Source organism: Mustela putorius, unplaced genomic scaffold, assembly GCF_011764305.1.
Source record: "Mustela putorius furo isolate JIRA1106 unplaced genomic scaffold, ASM1176430v1.1 tig00000698_pilon_pilon_pilon, whole genome shotgun sequence".
Lineage (NCBI taxonomy): Eukaryota > Metazoa > Chordata > Mammalia > Carnivora > Mustelidae > Mustela > Mustela putorius.
In genome coordinates, this window is record NW_025421449.1 from 1,130,356 (window position 1) to 1,152,888 (window position 22,533).

At 51.8% G+C, this 22,533-nt stretch overlaps 1 protein-coding gene across 2 annotated transcripts in view; it reads left to right on the forward strand.

Moving 5' to 3' along the window:
* Positions 1–22,533, forward strand: part of HK1 (hexokinase 1) — a 78,404-nt gene that overhangs the window by 5,478 nt on the left and 50,393 nt on the right. The window contains exon 1 of one of the 2 annotated variants that reach the window (XM_004769544.2): positions 10,828–11,039. The exons of the other annotated variant lie outside the window; for it this stretch is intronic. Within the exon in view, the coding sequence (XP_004769601.1) occupies positions 10,977–11,039 (63 nt within the window). The 5' untranslated portion in view covers positions 10,828–10,976. Of the gene's footprint in view, positions 1–10,827; positions 11,040–22,533 lie in introns of those variants that run through there. 2 annotated transcript variants of the gene reach the window in all.

The following is a 22,533-nucleotide window of genomic DNA, read 5'->3' on the forward strand; positions in this document are numbered from 1 at the left end:
AAAATATTTCCATCACCCCCCAGTGACTGTCCCTATCCAGTCACTACTTCCCCATCCCCTGTCCTGAAGGAATCATTGTTCTGACTTCTATCACCATAGGTTAATTTTCCTGTTCTTGAACCTCATGTAAATGGAATCATACATGTGTACTCTTTTGTACGTGGCTTTACTATTTTCATATTGCTGCATGTACCGAGTTCATTCATATGTGATCTTGTATATAAACAATCCTAAGATACACACACACACACACACACACTATTAGAATAAACACATTCAGTGAGGTTTCAGGATACAAAGTTGATATGTGAAAAATCAGTTGTACTTCTATACATTTGCAATGAACAACCCAAAAAGAAATTAAGAAAACAATTTCATTTATAATAGCACCAGAAAGAACAAAACACTTAGGAATAAACTTAAAAGAAGTCCAACCCTTATACTCTCAAAACTATAAAACATTGTTGAAAGAAATTGAAGAAGAGCTAAAAAAAAACAAAAACAAAAACAAAAACATGGAAAGACATTCCATGTTCATGGATTGGAAAGCTTAAGATGGCAATACTCCCCAAGCTGACCTACAGATTCAACACAAGCCCTATCAAAATTCCAGCTGGCATCTTGGCAGAAATGGACAAATTAATTCTAAAATTCATATGGAGATGAAAGGTACTCAGAATATCTTGAATAATAAGAAGAAACATCTCAAATAATAAGAAGAAAGTCAAGGAACTTGCATTTCCTGTTTTTACAATGTATAAATCTACAATACTCAAGACAGCATGGTACTGGCATAAGGATAGACCTATAGATTAATGGAATAGAATTGAGAGTCCAGAGGTAAACTCTTACATTTCTAATCATTCAGTTTTCACAGGGTTATGAAAACAATTCAGTGGGATGAGAATAATCTCTTCAACAAACAATGTTGTGACAATTGGATATCCACATGCAAAAGAATGAAGTTGAATCCCTACCTCAAACCATATACAAAAATTAATTCGAAATACATAGTAGCTAAAATTATAAAACTCTTAGAAGAAAACATAGGTATGAATGTTTTTGATCTTGGATTTGGCAATTGTTTCTTACTATGATACCTGTTACGGGCTGAATTGTGTCCCTCTACTACCAAATTCACGTGTTGAAGTTTGAATCCCCAGCACCTCAGAATATCATCACATTTAGAGATGGGGGGTCTTTAAAGAGTTAATTAATTATTTAAATTGAGGTCTTTAGAGTGCACCCTGTTCCAGTCTGACTGACATCTTTTCAAGAAGAGGAAATGTGGACCCACAAAGAGACATCAGGGATGCCTGCACACAGGGAGAGGGCCATGTGAAGAAGGGGGCCATCTGCAAGCTAAGGAAAGAGTCCTTAGAAGAAGCTAAACCTGCCAACACCTTGATCTTGGACATCTAGCCTCCAGAATTGTGAGAAAACACATTTCTGTTGTTTAACTCACCCAGTCTGTAATATTTTATCTATCAACTGATGAATGGATAAAGAAAGTGTGATATATCCACACAATGGGAACTTATTCAGAAATAAAAAAGGACCGAAGTTCAGACATGTACTACAACGTGAACAAATGTAAATGAAGTACATTTACATGCTAAATGCAAGAAGCCATTCACCAAAGATCACAATCTGTATGATTCCATTTGTATGAAATGTCCAGATCAGGCACACCTATAGAGATGGAAAGTAGATTTGTGGTTGCCTATGTCTGGGGAGCATGGGAGTTTGGGAGGTGACAGCTAAGATACAATGTTTCTTTTCGGGATAATGAAAATACTCAAAATGATTATGGTGATGATGTCATAACTCGACAATCATTAAAAATCACGGAAATGTACACTTTAAATAGGTGAATTATATGGTATGTGAATTATATCTCAGTAAAACTGTTACCAAAGGTGGGGGGAAAGCATTCCATTTTTTATAGTTGAAACATATGAAGTATGTATGGATATAGTACAATTTTTTAATCTGCTCCTGTGCTCATGGACATTTGAATTGTTTCTAGTTTGGGCTATGACTGATAAAGTGCTGTGAACACCTGTGTACAAATCCTTATATGGACATGTGCTTTCATTTCTCTTGGGTAAATACCCAGGAATGGAATCATTGGGTCATGGGCTAGGTATATATTAATTTTTTTAAAGATATATTTATTTATTTGAGAGAGAGAGAGAGAGAGAGGAGGGAGCATGTGAGCAGGGAGAGGGGCAGAGGGAAAGGGAGAGAGAGAATCCCAAGCAGACTCCATCCTGAGCGTGGAGCCCAAGTGGGCCTCATGACCTGAGCCAAAACCAAGAGTTGGATGCCCGGCCAACTGAACCACCCAGGCGCCCCTATGATAAACTCCATTAGGAATAATTGAACGATTCCAAAATAGCGTCAATTTACACTCTCATCTGTCTCATCTGTTTTCATGTCTATGTTTTAGGTATGTTTTATAACATAAATAATAGTGCAGCAGTAGGCATCGATAGTTATAAGTAAATATATAGATTGTTGAGGTATGAGGTCAAAATGTTTTTGCTACAGGGGATTCTGAACTGACCAGTTCTGCAGCCTGGGACTAGGAGAGAGTCCATCTTGCTAAGGGCTTTGTATTGGTTTTGTAGGGCTGCAATAGCAAATTGGCACAAAGTTGGTGGTTTAAAATAACAGAAATTTATTATCACATAGTTCTGCAGGCCAGAAGTCCGGAATCAAGGTGTCAGCAGGGTGGGGCTCCCTCCCCAGGCTCTCGGGGAGGCTCCTTCCTGGCTGCTTTCACTTTCAGTGTCTCCAGGCACCCCCTGGCTTGTGGCTGCAGAACCCTCTCTCATCTCTGAGCCACCTTCAAGGGCCATTCTCCTTCCCCCCTACTGTCTTCTCTTCCGCCTCCCAATCAGGAAGGTCACTGGGTTTAGGGTCCACCTAAACCCATCTGGGAAGATCCTATCTCCAGATCCCTAGAGACAATACACAAAGACCCTTTTTTTTCAAATAAGGTCACATGCACAGGTTTTGAGTTAAAGTATATCTTTTAGGGGGCACTGTGCACCCCACTATAGGCCTGTTCTAGCAGAGGGAATGGGGAGAAGAGGATGGATTCGGGAGAGCTCTAGGCGAGATGGGTTTTATTTTGTTCCTGATGCACATAGACAGGTTGACTCCATAGAGTTTGGTGGCAGATTAGATGCAGGACATTTGGGAGGGGAAATCTCAAGGATAATGCTCAGGTTTCCAGCTTGGCTGCTGGGAAGATGGTTCTACTTGGGACACTTTTTCCAGAGGGAGGAGGAAGCACAGGCATGGTGTTCTCCATTTTATTCTGAATTCTGCTCAAATGTCAGATCCTTAGAGAGGCCTCCCCTATTCATGCTATCCAAAAGGATATTCCCACTCTCTGTTGTTCAACCTAGCTATCAGTGAGGATCAGATTTAGCTGATATTAACAGGAAACTCCAAAATAGCGGTTGAATTAACACACTGAAATTTTATTTTCCTCTGAAGTTCTAGAAATCTAGAGGCAGTCAGTGGGGGGCTGTTATGGGGCACCTTGGTGACAGGGACATAAACTCCTTCTATTTTATTTTGTTGCTTTGTTTGTGTGGCTGCCATTTCCAAGTTTATCTCAATATCCAAGATGTTCCTGGTTCTCTAGCCCGTTCTCTAGCGTCTGTATTTCCGCCAGCAGGAAGGAAGAATGCAAAGAATTGAAAAGCTGTATAATCTCTGTGTCTTACGGAAGGCTCCTGGAAGCCAACCCGAGATGCTCTCCCTTTAATCTCCTTGGCCAGAACTTGCTCCCATGGCCACATGTAGCCGTAGGGAAGGCTAAAATATAGTCTTTAATGGGGTGGGGGTGCTGGATTCAGCTAAAAATTGGAGATTCGTTAGCCAGAACAAAGGGGAAATGGATCTTGTAGCAGGTAGCTGTGTCGCCTACCTCCTGCTTTACTTTTCCTCCTAGCGCCTGACCTCATGTGTATTTAATTTGTGACTTATTTGCTGGCTGTCTCACCCCACCAGAATGCGGCCAGGGACTCCGTCCTGCTCACCAGTCCATTTCTAGTGACCAGGAAGTAGAGACAGATTAGGGGGCTCCCAAATGTCTGTTGAGTGAATAAATGACAAGTGGGGAATTGAGAAGAAATGACTACAATGGGAGCCCTCCTGAGTTTCAGGTGTCCGTGGGGTCTAGAGGTTGATGTTCACAAGCAGTTGGGACCCGGGTCTGGAGTTCAGGTGAGAAGTGGGGGCTGGAGCTCTTGATTCCTTGGGTAGGGCATGTTGGGATGGAGCCACAGAAGACAGCGAGGCAGGAGGGCACACTCAGCCAGCTCAGCTGAATCCACCAAACCGGATGCCCCCCACCCCCACCCTGGGAAAGGCAGCTGCTTCTGCATCTCCCTTACAAGACCCCTGTGGGTCACGCAAATCTGCCTCACTGTGTGGTTTGAGAATTTCCTTCATAAGAGGGTTCTGCACAGCCAGGCTCCTCACTTTACAAACTAACCAGGCATGACTCAGTACCCAACGGGAGAAGCTCCCCAAGACAGGTTTTTGGACTGATCTGCAACTGAGACATCGCTGGGCCTGCTTAGAATGAAAGAAATAAGGACAGTATGGTAAAATGAGCATTTCACCTTGTTAGAGCCGAGGGGGTGGGGGTGAGGGTGGGTCTCCAGTAAGACTCTCTGGGCACACATTCTAGCTCTTTGCAGTAGCTGTATGACCTTGGAGAAGTTCCCTGACCTCCCTGTGACTCTGTATTCTCATCTATAAAATGGGGATATAACTGGTATTTCCCGCATTGGGTTGTTCTGAGGGTCCAAGAAGTTAATATAAGAATTTAGACCCATACTTGGTCCCCAGTGAGTTCTCCCTGAGAACTAGCTATTATATATTATAAAGTCAGAGGTATTTAGTTTAAAAGCAGCCCTTGTTTTTCTCTCTCTCTGGCTTAGAACATCTCTTTCCTTTAGGCAATGATGGTGATAGGAGATGGAAATTGTGACTACAGTTTATTTTTTCTTAGCAAAATGAAAAAGTCAGCACCTATTTTTATTTGTATGCGTGTTTAACTTGCTGACCTAGGAGACCCCGCAGTCTAGGAATCCTGCCTGGGTGTTGACATGGGCTCTCCTGCATGAACATTTCCTTGTATATTTTGGAGCTAATTCTAAAGGGAATCATTGGCCCCAGGGAGGTGGCTGAATGTGGCATTGGAGAGAACTATCCCAGGAAACTCAGAGGAATCAATAGGGTGATTTTTGAGATTGCTCTGTGCGCACAAGATACCGGCTTCCTTTGGGGAGGGAGCAGGCTTGAGATAAGGAGCCGGGCTGACCTCAGCCATCTGGTTAACCCTTCTTCCAGGAGGTCATTCTTTCTGCCTAAGAAGCTTATCAGGTTTAGAGGCAGTGGAATAGAGGATGGGCTTTAGGATACCTGAAAGGGGTGGGACTTGGGGAAGCGAGAGAGGGGCGCACAGTGCAGGATTTGAACGCAAGCCTGAAATCTTGCACACCTAGGCACTGCCTCTCTTGCTTCATCCTAATCCCGGTCCTCATACCTGAGGCCCTCTGCCTGTTAATTCCAAATATTGGGATCTTAAAGGCCTACAGGGACCAGACCTGAGTGTGCCTCAGTGCGGGGTGGGGATGTGGGTGGGGGAGCACCTGGGGGGGCGGGGGGGGTGCCTGGGGCAAGCTGCAGCACCCCGCAGTGTCTGAAGGGGGCAGAGGCTGCTCAGAGCTAGCTGAGCGTGGCCCGGGGATGCTAGGCGCCCAGCGTAACTAGACCTGAGATGCTGGGAACCTGGATTTTCAAGTGAAATCTCATTTTTCAGTGTTTCATCATACTTGTAACATATTCCGCGGGCTGAATAAGAGATGCGCCTGGCGGTTGCCAATTTGTAACTCTGTGACAATGTTGTCAGTGGATGGAACTGTTGTGGGCAATAAAAAAGGATGGGAGGCAGGCCAAGAACGTGATTTTTAAAAAATTTAAATTCAATTAATTAACATATAATGTAATTCTGGTTTCAGAGGTAGAGGTCAGTGATACATCAGTCTTATGTAAACCCCCAGGGCTCATTCCATCACGTGCCCTCCTTAATGTCCATCCCCCAGTTTCCCTCCTCCCACCAGGAGATTTTAGAGCCCCAGACCCCTCCAGGGAGCAAAACCAGCTGCCAAGTTGATGACAAACCCACCATGCACTTTCATCCCAGGGTCTTGGCATCTGCAGAGCCTCGAGGGCCCTGGAGGACCGGCCTTCAGGTTTGTCCAAGAGGGGCCTGTCGCCCGTGGAGAGTTAGCATCTAAAGCAGCGATTCGCCTTCCAAGCTGCGCCTCGGACATACCTGGGAACCTCGATAGGTACTGTTTGCCCTGCACTCCAGGCCAGTTCTGCTGCCCTCTGGGGCTGAGGCCTGGGCATCAGCATTTGTAAAATCTCTCCCGGGGATTCTTCAGTATAGCCAGGTTGAAACGCACAGATCTCAGTAATAGAAATGTGGGTTCAGGCTCCCTTCCAGGTGCTTCCTCTCGGACCATGTTTTGCCTGCACCCCCTCGCCTCAGGGTTCTAACACGCGGCAGTGGCTTGCCCACGCTGGGCTTGCTTTTTCTTTCTTCCCTTTCTCTGCCTCTGAGACCTTCCACACGCCCCAAACCTCCATAGCCCTCCCTGACTGATTAAGTGGGGATAATGATATTTGCCCTGGTAACCTCACCAGCCTGTTATCAGGAGACACGAGGCAATATTCGAGAAAATAAATGCTCTGTAAACTGTCAGTATTATGCAAACACTGCTGGTAGAAGAGTGCACGGGCAGGTGCTGGGGTACAGCTCTGATCCGTGGGAGAGGATTTCTGGAGTGCCATTCCCAGTGCCCTGGGTCCAATGGCAGTTGTCCCATTCTGACGTGGCTGTGGCTTGCCTTCTCTTACTGGCAAGTGGGTTTTGTGGCTGGCAGCCTGGCATGGCCTGACCCCCACCCCCCACCCCAACGCCGGTACAAGAGGGAGCACAGTCAATGAACAGGGAAATCCGGGGGACCTTGGTGAGAGGGCTGGGCACCTGGAGGGTGAGGGGAGACCTCTGGAACTAGACTTCCAATGGTCAAGGTCATTGCTGTTCTTTCTTGGGGTCCACAGAGTAATCAGCAAGGGGCTTGATGTAGTTCTGGAATACTGGTAAGGTCCGGAGCCGACGGCCAAGAAAGAATTCTTGAGACCTCTTTGGTGCAAAAAGGTGGTTTTATTCAAGCACTGGGACAGGACCTGAGGGCAGAAAACTGATGCACTGGGGTTGTGAGAAACGCTGATTATATATTTGGGAGTTAGGGGAAGTAAGGGAAAAGGGAGATGTCCAAAAGGGCTTTCATATGCTAAAGAAGACTTTCAGGATACTGGAGGCCTGGCTATTGTCAAGTGAAAGCTGTTTTTCCCTTTAGCAAAGCATCAACACAGACAGTGGGAAGTTTTCCTAAAGGAATGTCATACAGAGCCCACCTGGGAGTGTGTGCAGAAGGGAGATTATGGAGTGTCCCCTGTGCTTCGTCCTCAGCTGCCCTTCTGATCCCTCATCAGGCTCAGCTGGGATCTAAGAGCTACCTGACAGCAAAAAGAGGCGGGATGAGAAAGAAGTGCTTGAGGTGATCAGGGGACACAGGCCCAGCTCTGAGCCCGGGAGGGGACGCTGCAGCAGTGCAGAACGGGCTCTGGTCTCTGGAGCCCGTGTGTGATTGGGGCAGAGAAGGCCAGCCCCCCCAGAAGACAGTCAACAGTATCAGGCTGACTGTTAGGGCTCAGCCGCACTTATCTGAGGCCCAGGCTGCAGTGAGGTGGGGGTGGGGGAGGATGGACAGAGCACTGGCTGGGCATCAGAACCGGGTTTGTGTCCCAGCCCCGAGCGCCACCACAGCCTGACACTGGACAAGATGGCCTACTTGCTGCGTCGCAGGTTCCTCGTCTGTAAAGAAGAGTCTTGGTCCAGATCTAGATGGACTCTGAGCACAGTCCGAGTTGGCCGTGTGGAAGTGCTGAGGCCTGGGAGACCGGGGTGAGTAGCATGCTCAGGAAAGGCTTTCTGTGGCAGGTGGGAGAGATGCCTCGGTGAGAGGGTGACCCGGACACTTGGTTGGGGGGTGGTGAGTGGAGAAGTCGGGGCGAGCAAGGACATACAGAGCCCTGCTGGAAGGGACCTGGTGGGTTGGGGAGAGTGGGGGGAGGAAGAGGTAATTGGGGAATAGTGGAGTCAGATAGCAGAAGGCTTCAGACATCGGGCTGAAGTGTTTCAGTTGGCTCTGTCAGGAAGGAGGGGGTCATTAAGGGGTTTGGGGAAGAGCTATGATGTGATTAGGCTGCCTTTAAAAAAAAAAAAAAAAAAAAAGCAGGAATAATGTGGCCTGGACTTCAGAAAGACTGGGATGGTAGAAAGCCAGAAACCAGGGAGGGCAGCTAGGAGACTCTTATAATATCTCTGGCATGGGACCATGAGCCCTCAGGGTTGAAGGGAAGCAGTGGGGCAGGCCTAGAGATATTTCTCAGGAAATACTGATGGACCTTGGGGACTGTGTGCATTCAAGGGGTGAGGAGGAAGGAGTCATCTTGAGAAGCAGTTTCTCTCTCCATGGCCAGGGAAGAGAAAGTATTGGCAGCTTCCTTGCCTGAAAAAAGAACATGTCAGGGTAGCCTGAAAAACTGGAAGATTCAGGGGCTCCCTGGTTCCAGCTCAGTGATTCAAGAGATCATGGATGGAACAGGGGTGCAGTGATGGCGGGGGCCCGGGTTGAGGGGTATGTGTACTCGGAATGCTCCTGACCACTGCATGGGGCTCCTTCCACCACCGAGGGCTGGATGTGGGAGCCAGGGTAATTTGCAAGGCACAGTTCTTGATCCTCTAGCAACTTCCAGCATCACCACTGCAGGGCTCAAATGGCAGTGGAGAACCACCAAACTGTTCTCTTTCTCCCAATTTTGCTTTATGGCCATGTAGGCAGTGTAAGTGTTCGATGGATGCCAGAGAACTTCTGTTCCTAGTTTATGACGATACTATCCTCAAGGCAGATCCAGACTTTGTGGGGTTGGAGGCTTAAATAATTTCAGGGAGCCTCTTTGGTTAAACAATTCAAAATTACAAATATAAAATTGCTATGCAATCTCCTCAGGGCCTAGAACGGGGAGGAACACAAGTGAGAAGCCCTTGCTGCTACCCAATCTTAAAATACCCATCATTTATCGTGTATAATAAGCAGGTATTTTATTTGTATCAGGTGGGTGGGCTTTAGGATCTCCATGTTACAGATGAGGAGGCAAGCTCAGAAGGGTGACTCAGAAAGCCAGCCCTGGGTGCTGAGCTCTGGACTGAAGGCTCTGGCCTCAAGGGTCACATCTGAGGTCCTCTTTGCTTGGTGACCACAGTGGTCAGACCCCTGATGCTCCTGAGAAGGAATGTCCTGGACCGGGACCACTATACCTTTACGGAGGCCTGGTCAGGGCTCCCCCGGATCCAGGTCTAGGGTAGAGGTGGTGGTCGTGTTGGGGGGAGTTGGACTGTGACCATCTCTCAGGGCCCCACGTGGTGCAGCCTTGGTCCCGAGAGCCCAGCCTGTTGAGGCAGAGAGGCTGCATACAAAGGAAGGACAGCCAACTGCAGGGGTGAGCACTGGCTTTGAGAACGCACGGACCTAATCCTGGATCTACAGCTTCCTGGTTGTATGAAGTTCGGCCAGAGACGCGGCCTCTGGGAGCCTCAGCTGGATGACCTGTTGAATCAGGATAGTAACCTCTTCGCTGTACTTTGAGTTCCTTACACGTCCCGTGGTGAGGCAGTAAAGCTCCCGCACACAGACGCGACGATCTAAGAACAGTCCCAGCAGCAGCCCAACCGCCCGATTCCGCACCTCCCCTCCCCCTCGTCAGGGCTGAACGTTTCTCCGAGGATTCCTCCCAGCCCGGCTCACTTCCGTTGGGGAAGTGAAAAAGGTGGCACCTCGGAGGGGCCGGATGGCCGCGAGCCTCGGGGCGCGAGGGGAAGAGGAAGCCGGGGGTGGGGTGGTGGTGCTGCGACCAGGCCGGGGCGTGAGCCCTCCGCAGAGCCGCGGGCTCCAGGGACTCCGGGGCGGGCGCTGTGGGGCGTCGCTCTCGATTTAGCAACACAAATCCGTCTGCCGGAGATTAGGCCGGACGAGCCGCGCTCGGGGTGATGCACCGCCGGGAGGACGCAGCTGGGGCTCCGCGCTCTGCCCCGCGGAACCGCAGGCGCCGGCCGGAGCGGGGGTCGGCGGCGAGGACCGCGCGGCCTCGGGCGCTCGCTTCCGCCGGCCCAGGCCCAGCTCGCTCCGCACACCCACTTCTGCGCGCGCCTCCCGCGTCTCCCCATCCGCGGAGCCTCCGGGGGCGAGCCCTCGTTTCCCCGGGAAGGGGTCCGCCCCGGCCGGCCGCGGGCACCCCTCGGGGGCAGCTCGTCCCGTCCGAGTCGGACGGCGCCTGCTCCCGCGCCCCGCGCGCGCCCGTCCGGCCGGGCGCCGCCACGCGCGACCCTGCGCGCCCGAGCCAGCCTCCTGCCCTCCCGCCGGCTCCCTACGTGGGGGACGTGCCGGCAGATGCCGGACCGCGGGGGATTCCGCGGCCCCGCCGCCGCCGCCGCCCCCTTTCCGGCGCGGGAGGGAGCGGCCGCCGCGCCCCCCCGCCCGGGCCCGGACGCCGCCGCCCCGCGCTGCAGAGACGGGCGGCAGCCAATGGGCGCCGAGGAGGTGGGCCGGCTGGCGGCTGTCACCCGGCCGGGGACGGGAGCGCGGAGCCGGGGCGCGCGCGAGCCACCGCCTCCCGGGCCTTGGGGGTGGAGCCGCGGCTGGAGGAGGAGGAGGAGGAGCCGCCGAGCAGCCGCCCGAGGACCACGGCTCGCCCGGGCTGCGGAGCTCCGACGCCGGCCCCACGCCCGCCGCCTCGCGTCCGAGACCGTCAGCATGATCGCCGCGCAGCTCTTGGCCTATTACTTCACCGAGCTGAAGGATGACCAAGTCAAAAAGGTGCGCCCCCGCCCGCGCGGCCGCCCGGCGCTCTGCCTGCAGCGTTGCATTCCGGCATCCGCTCGCCGCCGCCTCCATCCTCCCGCGCCCAGCCTCCTCCAGGCCGGCACCGCTCGGACGGCAGGGCGGAGGGGAGGAGGGAAGCCTTCGCTTTTCGATTCTGCCCGGGATTGTGTGTGTGTTGGGGGGACGACCCCCGAGACGGGGCTGCTTGCTGCAGTGTCCTTGAGCTGGGCTGTGGATGTCAGATGGGCCCCCGGGCCACGCGGGGAGGCGCCTGAGCTGGGAGTGGGGGGGGGGGGCGGTGGGTCGGTCCTCAAGGCCTCTTCGGAAGGTTCTGAGCGCCGTGGGCGGAGGAGTGATTACAGGGATGGTGGGGAGCTGAGCGCGCAGCAGGCGGGGGTGCCGGCTGGAGGCCGGGCATCCCATAGTCGGGGGTCCTCGCGGAGGGCCCCAGGTGCCCGGAGAGGCTCTTAGCCCTGTTCTGCCAGCTGTTGCGGCTGCTCCTCAGTCTGGGGACTGGGTGACCCGCCCGGCTTCCCGGAACGGGGAGGGGTGCGGAGGCCACCGGAAACTTTGCTCATAGGCCTCAGGTCGGGAGCGGCATGTCTAAATGGAATTTTTTATTCCTCTACGTGACTGCTCTCTTAAACTGTAATTTCCAGCCAGGCCAGGGAGCTTAAATAAGAGACTGGTCTTTTTGAGTCAGATAGAGGCCTTGACATGTATGCCTGCGACATGTGTGTACTCGCACTGGGACGCGTCTCCCTACCCTGAAGGGTTGCTGCCTTTGACATCCGTCTCGCAGAAAATACTGTCCACTGGCAGGTCTTAAAGGTGTATCTCTCCCCTAATGCCAGCCTTGCCACCGTGCTTTTAAGGAACAGCCTAGGCTGTGGGGAAAAGAAACCGTTTTATCAGTCGGAGGCCTGGCAGAGGCTCCTGACCCCCCCCCCCCACACCCAGCATGGGTGACAGGATGGCTGGAGTAAGCTGGGATGCACAAACAAAGTGAGCCTGACTCTGACGATCAGACAAGGGAAGTACCTACAGGTGAGAGGCGGGAGCCTGAAGCTTTGGAGTCACTCAGTTCTCTTCCCATCTATGTAGGACAGCCCCCTCTGGCCCAATAGGAAGTAGGCCTGCTGAGGGCGGTGACCTCATCAAGGTCACCTGGTGAGTTAAGAGGCAGTGCCAGGGCGGGTCTCTCCCTCCCTCCACGGGGAACTTGGACCTCCTGGAAGTTAGCTGAGGGGGAGGTGCTGAGACCAAGGCCCTGGGGATGCTGCTTGGATCCTGGGTCCTGTGCTACGTGGGGACCAAAGCAGGGCAGTTAGGAGACAAGGCCTGGAAATCTGCCACCATCCCTCAGAGCTAGAAGCAACAGTGACTCTAGAGTTGACTGGCTGTGGGACTCCTGCTCCCTGCTGGGCAGTGCGGTGGAGCTTGCCCTGGCCACGGAGCTCAGGGAGCTGTGTCTGCCCGCATGTATTGTTCAGGCTCTCTCCAGGGGTGTTGTGTGCCGCTGACGTTCTTCCCATTTCCAGTGGGGAAATGTACCGTGCAGATGAGTTCACGGTCCTTCCCCTGCACGTGGCATACACTGTAGTTCCAGACAGCAGACCAGTGGAGTGGGGGACCCAGAAGACTCTTCTAAGTTTCCACCATCCATACCCATATCACCTGTGTGGCCTTCGGGGCCTACGCTGGGTTGAGGTTTGAACTGTACTCAGTAAGCATTGTTTGTCAGGCACTCGGTGTTGACTGTGGCCTCCCTCGAATTCCATCGACCAGGCTCCTGGAGGCATCTGGGTGTGTGACTTCTGAATGGATTGGTCCTCCTCAAATCCCTTCTGCTCTGAGATTGGGAACCTGGCCTTCCCTCCCCACCCCTTCCTGGCCTCAGAACAGTGCTGGAGGAGGGTCTTGAGGCCAAAGCTTACATCATGTGGTATTATTGGCCAAGGAGAGTTTTAGGAACGAGATGGCTTTCTTGCACCCCACTGGGGACCATCTTAAACTGCTTTCTATAGGGGGTGTGTGTGCGCGCCCATGCGCCTGCCAGAGGATCACCTTGGTCTGCATGATGGGCTGTGTGGCATTGCCCTCCATGGGTGTGGTCCCCAGGAAGCTTCCAGGGCCTCCTGAGAGCCTAGTGGACACTCTTAACAATGGCCTAGTCAGCTTTCCCCACCTCCACCTGTACAGAGCCTTGGGGACTGCATCTTCTCTCCTGGGCCTCCAGACTTGGTAGAGGGCAGCCCTTCCTACCCACCACTTACTGTGAAAAGGCTGGGTGGGGCTGTAGGACTCCAAACCCTGCTCTTCTTGCCTAAATCAGGCTCTCCCTGCGACCCAGTGGGGACCCAGTAGGGACCCAGCGAGGCTAGCCCCCGCCTGCCTACCCTGCCAGCGTGGGTAGCCATGATGATTCAGCCCTTCAGCCCTAGGCAGCCTCTTGGGCTCTAAAAGACAGCCCCGGCCTCTCCCACTAGCATTCATTCATTTTCTTGCCTTCTGGCCTGGGGGTAGGAGGAGGGAAGACGGGGATGGTGTCAGGGAAGGTTTTTCCGGGATTGCTCAGGATAGAGACACGATCATGAAAAGAGTTCTCATTTCTCTCTCCATTGCCGGTGAGACATGTCACTAATTCAATCTTGTAAATATATCTGGGGTTGAAACAGGCCAAGGGCCTGGCTGCCCTGCGTGGAGCCCCATTTACCAGAGTGCATTTGTGTGCTGTTGGTTAATGGGGTGCTGGGAAAAGCGTGTCTTGGTGTTAGACTGAAATAAGTACAAGACATAGTTTCCTTTTACTCGCCTGGTGCTTTTACCAGGAAAAGGAAGGCACGTGTGTGCTTGTGAGAGATTCCATTCATCAGAATCCCAGACATCTGCTAGTTCTGTAGCTAGAGGCGGGGTCCTTTGACCTCCAAGTAACTTTTAACAGGCCAGTCTTCTTGCCGGCCTCTTCCACTTGGCTTCGCCATGAAGAGCCTGGAGGAGGGAGATAGTGCGCATAGTGCTTTGTTTGGGAGAGGAGGAGGAGTCCAACACGGTGAGAACGTGGCCTCTTAAGGACTAGCTTCCCGGGGGCGGCCAACTGGCCCAGTCGGTAAACCATGCTTCACTCCATCTCAGGGTTGTGAGTTCGAGCCCCATGTTGTGTGTGAAGATTACTTAGAAATGAAATCTTGGGGCGCCTGGGTGGCTCAGTCATTAAGTGTCTGCTCTTGGTTCTAGTCATGATCCCAGGGTCCTGGGATCGAGCCCCACATAGGCTCCCTGCTTGGCAGGAAACCTGCTTCTCTCTCTCCCACTCCCCCTGCTTGTGTTCCCTCTCTTGCTGTGTCTCTCTCTGTGTCAAATAAATAAATAAATAAATAAAATCTTAGGGGAAAAAAAAAAAGAATAAAAATTAAAAACTAAAATCTTAAAAAAAAAAAAGTAAGTACTAGCTTCCTTTCCTTCAAGTTTGTAAGAATGGCAACCAGTGGGTTCTCACTGAGTGGGATCCCTGTGACCCTGAGTAATCCCCATCAGCAGGTGAACAAACAGGTGTGATTTGTCCAACAGCTGAACTCAGGAGTGCTTGCCCCAGAAGGTGGGCGAGACTATGCTTGGCAGTTAAAGAGCTACCCATGGTTTATTTTCTCCCAGCCCATGTATTCCAGCTGCAACACCAAGCATTAATAAAATGCCCTTTTCTTATTGCCCAGAGGTGAGGGAGAGGAGAGATGGAAAGTTATGAAAAATACCTCAGATACCTTTTGATCTGCTGTTACACAGATGTCCGGTTAGAGCCTCACTCCTTGGGTGATTCTTTATTTCATTATCCTTGTCCCTGCTACTGGGGATGTTCTCGGAGCTCCCCCTCCCCCCACCCCGAGAAGCCCCAACGCTTCATTTGGTTTGATAATTTGGGACTGTTGTGAGGGAATAAACTGGGAAACCGGGTGGGTACAAGGGACTTTCACATCTGGCCGTGCCGCGCGGTCCTCCCACACTCCTGCTGTTTTCTGGAAATGGCATGGGCAGCCTTCTCCAGAAGAGACAGATTTGGTACTGTCTCTCCGCGCGTGCCTGCAGTCAGGGACTCCTGCGGGATGGAATTAGCCCCCAGAGTCAGCTCTGAGCGTGCCTAAGGGCAGCCAGGCAGCTCTGAGGCCGGGAGGCAGCCGTGGCCAGGCTTCGGGCACCTGTTTGTTGATTTGTGGACCTTTAGAACTCAGAAACTCAGTAGTTTCTTTGGAAACGGTTGAGTCCTTTATCATGTGCAGAGGGCTGTGCTAGGCTGGGGTGACGGGTATAAACTCGGTGTGAAATGCTCCCTACTCCCCCAGAGCATCACTAATGATTTTCTGTCTTGGAAGAAGTGCAGAGCACAGAAGGCTGTGAGAGCATATAGGGCTAGTGTTCAGATCATGGGTGGGAAAGTGCTAACTTAGGAGGGGCTTAAAGCCAGGCCCTAGGTGGGCAAATGGGTCTTAGACTTAAAACTTGGTGAGGGAGAGTCAGATGGATAGATCTCAAAATGTAGTTTTGCTTTCTCCTGAATGGCTTGTTATCTCTGAGCATCCCGGAACAGTTATGGCTGTCTTAGCAGGTATCGTGTGTGTGTGTGTGTGTGTGTGTGTGTGTGTGTGTGTCCCCACCTGTCGAATCATACACACACGTATATTAACAAGCTTGTGAAGCTTGTGTGTATGTGTACTTTCAAAAACCTCCGGTGAGGTTGTGAGGACAGGAAGCAGTAGTATTCCTGAGTGTCCCAGAGCAGTGCTCCCCCTTGCAATGCCTCCTGGGGCATCTCCCCCGCCATCACCCCTGTCTGCCCTTTATGCTGCAGATGAAAAGCAGGAATTTTATTCCTCATTTAGAAACAGGCACTGGAGGTCCCATGGAGAGAGACATGACTTTCTCAAGGTCTTAAGACAATCTGGAATGGGCTCCAGTAGGCTCTTCTTACTCCCTCTGCTTCTTCCTTCTAGGAGAAAAATCCATCCTTCTTGATTTTACTGATTTAACATGGAATCTGAATTTTAATTCTCTCCCCCAGAAGTCAATATGTAGGAGACACATTTTATTATGAAATATTCAAGGTGCATAAAAATGAGATTTGAGATCAGCATAACAAACACCTGTGTACCTACCACTCAGCCTGAGAAGTTACAGACATGGTTACAATTACATTAGAGACAGACTGAAAGCTCGGCTTTCCTGTCTTCTCTCCCATTCTGTGTCTCTCTCCAGAGAGCGCAGCAGTCCTGATGTAGATGTTTATTATTTCCGTGCATGTTTTTATGCCTTTATTAATTACAGAGCATGTGTCTATAAACAGTGTATAGTTTATAGTTACTTTATGTAGTTATAAGCTTTTGTAAATGATGTATCCTTTTGCAACTAGCCTTTTCTGCCTCAGCAGTCTGTCCTCAGGATTGCTCCACATGGATGCACACACCTGTGTTTCATCAATTTGGACTGCTGCATGCTCTCACATTGTGCAAAACACCACAATTTAGGATTTATCTATTCTTCTGATGGGAATTTGGGTTTCTGATGTTTGACTTTAGAAACAGTGCCACTGTGATTCTCCTCACGCAAGTCTCTAGAACACACGCGCGTTGCTCTGGGCTCGGGGCTGTCGATCTGGGCTGCTGAAACTGCTGGGTCAAAGAGTGTGTACATCTTCCCATTTTCCAGGTTTTGTCAAATTGCCATCCCCGGGGGTCCTGCCACTTCATACCCCCACCAGAAGTCTGTACAGGTTCCTGTCATCCCACACTAATCCTCGGGACAGTCAAACCTGTAACGTGTTTTAGTAGATAATTTTTAAAAAAGATATTATGTATTTATTTGACAAAGAGAGAGAAAGAGAGCATAAGCACAGGGAGCAGCAGGCAGAAGGAAAGGGAGAAGCAGGCTCCTCGCTGAGCAGGGAGCCTGATGGGGGACTTGATCCTAGGACCCTGGGATCATGACCTGAGCTGAGGGCAGCCGCTCAGTGGACTGAGCTGTCCAGGAGTCCCAAGTAGATAATTTTTAAAGAGTCTCTTTCTTCCCAGTTGTTTCCATTCACATTACACACTTGACCTTAGTTTAAAATTAGCCATTTCCTCGTTTACTGTATGGAGCAGAGCCCTGGTGAGGTTGACAGCTCTGTGAGTGGCGGCAGCCCCATTGACTGCTGCTGGGACCCATATACACTCCGAGAAGGGGGAGTAGGTTCAGGCAAAGGCGGGGAGCACTCTCTGAGCCCCCCTCTGCCCCCCGTGCTCCAGTGTGGGAATCCGTTGCACTTTTCCGGGAATTAAAGCATGCACGTGGGCCTTTGACCACACAACCTCTCCCTTCCTGGGTGGAGCCGAGCCAGGCCTGGCTGTCTTATCAGCCGCCTAAATGTGGCTGGCCCTGTTAGAGGATGCTTAGGCGTGCAGCCTCTCTGACTATCGTTCCTAAAAGGAGAGGGTGGCCGTGCCCCACAGCAGGATGACTGAACCGCGAAGTGGGCAGCCCAGCCGTCTACAAACCGCGGTCCCTGCTTCTGGGCTGAAAGTGTTGGATCATGTTTATCTGATTCCAGGCTTGGTTACAGGCCACAGAGGCTGACACTGGGAGGGGACCTTGGAGGGACACTGAATGCCGACTAGGGGCCTGTCTTTCCTCACACAGGTCTTATTTCATCATCAGGATTTCATCATGGAATGCCCGTCGTGTTCACTGCCGGGTACTGTGCAGAAAACATCACATCCCCACATCGCCCCTGTGCAGGGGTGCTGTTGGGATCTCCACTTTTGGATAAAGACCCTGAGGCTCAGCTAGGAAACAGCAGAAGAGCCAGCATTCAGACCCATCGAATGTGATGGCAGAGCCCCCGTTATTTTTTTAGTTGAGGTATTAATACTCAGTGTAAAACTCACGATTTTAAAGTGTACCGAGTGACTTCAAGTACAGTCACGAGATTGTGCAGCCCTGACCACTATCTGATTCCAGAACATTTTCATCACTCCCAAAAGAAACCCCGTACCCATTAAGCAGACGGTCCCCACCCCACCCTCCTCCCAGTCCCTGGTGTCTATTAATCTATTTTCTATAAAAACAGATTTACCTCTTCCAGACAGTTCACATAAATGGAATCCTGCAGTATGTAGCCTTTGTGTCTGGTCTGTCACCGAGGATTGTGTTTTCAGGGTTTGTGCGCGCCGTAGCATCGATCGGTCCTTTGCAGCTGAATAAAATGTAGTTGTATCCAGATTCCACAGTGTGTTTATATATTTGTCAGTTGATGGACATTGGGTTATTGCCACTTCGGAATAATGTTGCTGTGAACGTTTGTGTGCGTGTTTTTCCTGTGTGGACTTTTATTCCTCTTGGGCGTATGTGTAGGACTGGCGTTGCTGGGGGAACCCTTGTCTTTATCCACCTGGAGAAAGACACTGCCTCCGTTTAGAAGAGAGGAAACAGAGACCCCCCCACCCCCCAGGGGGTGAAGTGACTTGCCAAAGACCACACAGTTCATTAGTAATAGGGACAGGAACACTCCCTGGTCTCCGAACTCAGAAACCCAAGTTTCTTCCCACCATACTGCACCCAACCCTCCCTTTTCCTTGTTTAGGGAAACAGCCAGGGAGCTTGAAAGTTGAGGCAGAGCTGGGCACGGGACCTCCCCCCAGCCCGCAGGTTCCCCAGGACTCTTTCTCTCCTTCCCCATCCTCCCCAACACGGGCACCTTGGCTTTGCTTGCCCACCCCCGCCCCCCCTGCCCCGTGCCCCTCTTCTCTTGCTCAGTGTTGACTGAACTCCCTCCCCCTGAGAAGGAAATTGGCCCAATAAAGTCATTTACAGTGAAATGTTAGAAATGTCCCATTTTTCAAATTTCCCCCTGTACCCTGTCTTCCTCCCCCATCCTTGTTTGCATTTAAAAGAGGACCCCCACCAAGGGCCATGCCTAACCTTCCAGAAGAACCCGTAATGCTTTTATAATGCACAGTCCTGAAGGTTGTTGGCACCTGCAGCTTCTGCCCAGCCGCACTTTGAGCAGCTTGTTTCCTTGATTGGGGTTTGCCTTCAGCCCTGTTATTCGATCTGACCTCGTTTCTCTAGTGACTCCCGGTACCTTCTCTGATGTCTCTCTGGGTGGGTGGGACGAGTGGAGTAGGAGACCCAGGCCACTGTCGTAAAGGCACCACCTCACCTTTGCAGGGATCTGTTCTGTTTGCGACATACTCTTAACGGGCTTGGTTTCGTCGAGTCCTTCCAGGCAACTTGGATGTAGGCATTTCTTCCTGCCTTTTACGCATGTGGCGGATGAACCTCAGGAAGTGAAATTGACCTGATCAATGTGGCCGCAAAGCAGTAGGATGAGCTCGGGGATTGCAGGCCTGTCTGTCTGACACTGGTGGGCAGATCTGGCTGCACCTGTGGAACCCGGACCGTGGTCCAAGGCTGCATACGTGGCCACAGCCCGCATTAGAAACCATCACCCAGGCCTCCCAAAATGGGGGTGCTGAGCTGTGCTGTCCAGAACAGTAGCCGCTGGTCACACGTGACTACTGGGCACTTGAAATGTGGCGAGTCTGATTGGAGTCTGCTGGTAGGTGTCAGGTATGCACAGGATTTCAAAGACTTTGTATGACAAGAAGATACATAAAGTATCTCATTAGCAATTTAAAAAGCATAATAATATTTTGGCTATATTGGGTTAAGTACAATGTTATTAAAATTAATTTCACCTTTTTAAAAAAAAACACGTGGCCACTAGAAAGTTTAAAATTACATATGTGGCTTTCATTATATTTCTGTTGGACAGAGCTCTGCTAGACAGTGCATTTTATGGCTGAAGTTTGGGCTGAGGCACTCTGGCATTTAAAGTGGTGGGTTTATAGGGGTCCTTGGGCCACAGTGTCTGCATCCGGAAGGCTGTGAGGCTAGAATCCATTCTATCTAAAAGATTCTTCTAGCTTGAGCAGTATGGTGGTGGCCGGCAAGCTGTCCGGGCCTCAGTTTCCTTATTTGTCAGATGGGATGAATGATTCCTGCCTTGCCCTCTGCCCGTTTATCCAGCTAGAGAAGGGATGTGGAACCGCTTTGGGGTCTGGTTGTCTCAGAGTGAAAGCAGAACTGCCCTTTGGAGCCTCTCTTCTCTCTTGTCTGGAGGTGCCTGGGACTTTGGGAAGGGTGATTCTGGAGGCTGGCCCCAGCCCAAGCCATGGACTCAGGCAGGCTGGGAATTAAGCCTGTTGTTCTTGCCCTGCCACATTCCAGGGCGGCTCTGTTCCTCTTGAGGCCTGTGGGTTCCTCCTTTATTTTTAGCTAGTTCATTGTGACAGCTTTGTTCTCATCCTGGGCCGTAGCTTGGTCTCTCTTGCCAAGGAGAAAGTGTCTACTGTTGGGTATTAGTGGGTACTAAGGTCGTCAGGAGGCCCTTGGGCATGACCTCAAGGCCTTACATGGTTCTCCTAGCAAGAGGATTCTGGTCAGTCAGGGGAGGAGCATCGAGTTTGGAGGCTCGAGCTGGAATCACACCAGTTGCTGGGTACATGGGGCTCCTCCCTTGATTTCGAGGCCCCAGCTTTTTCCTGTGTAAGATAGGGTCCCTACGCACGCCCCCCCCCCCCCACACACACCATGTGCTGTTTGATGCACCCAGCGTGGGCCCTGTCCCTGCTTAACATCTCCCTTCCCCAGACCTCAGTTTCTTATTGGGAACAGGGATCCCATTTTCCTCCTGGTTTGTTGTGAGTACACAGACGTGTGTATGACTAATCTGTGGTGCCCAGCCCATGCTTGTTGAAAGGGAACTAGCAGTTCAGGAGCATAAATAAGATGGTTGGTAAGGGTGTAGAGCCCTGTCCTGTCCCTGGGCGGCCTGAGGGGCTGAGCCTCCATGATGAGCCTGGGGGGAGGGAACCTCACCTCGCTGGGTTTTAACATGCCCAGAGGTCCTGTTTGCTCTGGCGGGGTTCGTGCTCCAGTCTTGCACTCGGGAGCCTCTAAAGTGGAATTTATTTTCCCAAACACATTTGCTAATACTGGAGGCTCTCAGGTATTAGCAGTCGCCGGCAGGCCTGGAGAGCGGAGTGAGAATCTGTTTCCCACAGGGCTCTGTGTCCTTCTGGGCCTCAGCCTTGAGACACAGATTGTTGGGGGGGGGGAGCGCTTAGAGAACCAGAGAATGCCCAGAAGACTCTGTCCCCCTGGGAGAGGCTGTTGGCCTCACGCAGGTCCCCAGGAGGCTGAAGTGAGGGGCTGTTCTGGGAGAAGGGCTGGGCCATTCAGGGAAGAGGAGTCTCCGTCCTTATCTGAGCCAGCAAACCCTTCTGAGACCTCCCTGGCTAGGCGTCACCAGAGGCCTTCCCGCCCTGCGCCCAGTGCAGCAGGTGCCCAGCCCAGTGGCAAAGACACCCGGAGGGCTTTGTAGAGGACGCAGAGGACCTGGAAGGCATGGCCCCTGTCCCCTGGGCCCCCACAGACTAGCGGGAGGCCCAGATATGTGTTTGTTGCTGCAGTCCTGGGAAAGGCTCTCATGCTGCCATGTGTCCCCCGGAGCAAATTCATACCTACAGAGTGACCACTGAGGGCGGAGGGGATGTGGAGGAGAGGAGCAGCCGGTGTTGGGCGGGGCCGGTCATGGCATGCCGCTCCGAGGAGGTGAGTGTGGAGGTGGACTTTGGGAGAAAGGAGGAGTGAGGCATGGAGAGGCCCTTTGCAGACTGAACCAGCAGAGCGGATGGTGGTCTGTGAGGAAGGGCCTCTGGGGGTGAAGAACCACTGTAGGACCCCAGGCTGCCTGAGGGAAGGCAGGCTGCTGCTGGGGTGATAGGTCCTCTGGGGGACTCCGCAGGGCAAGAACGTCTCTTCTTGTGGCCACGAGGAGCTGAGCAGGAGCTGCCTGCCCAGTTGCCAAGACCAGGACAGAAACACAGGTTCCCTAGGCTGCCATCCATAGCTTGAGGTGGGGTTGGGCACTGAAGAGCCTGGGCATGTGGGAGGAGGGGCTAGGATCTTGCTGAGGGGCAGAAGGTGGGGGTGGGGTGGGTGGGGGGCGCTGTTAGGCTCACACACACCCTACCTGGCCTGCGTCCTCCTTGGCCTGAGCAAGAAAGCTTACAGAGGAAGCAGCACAGGAGCAGGACAGGGAACTTGGTGCCTACCCCAGTTCTCTTGCTGGCCAGTGGTCACCTTGGCCGTTTGAGGAACCTCCTGGGCCTCTGATTTTTCCTTAGGGCATTGAAAGCGATGGCACCTGCCCTGGGTTTTTCGACAGGGTAGTTTGAGGACCACTATGAAAGTGGCGGGCACAGTAGAAAGGCCTTTATAAAACTGAAGCCATGTGAACACACCCACCCACATTACAGATGACAAAACTGAGGTGCCTACAGGATAGCAAAGCCAGAGGCAGACACGGGTGTCCACGTTACACTGTCCATGCCTCATCATTGAGCCAGGCAGGGTCCTGAGGAAATCCAAGGATGGCTCTTAGTGTGTGTCTTAA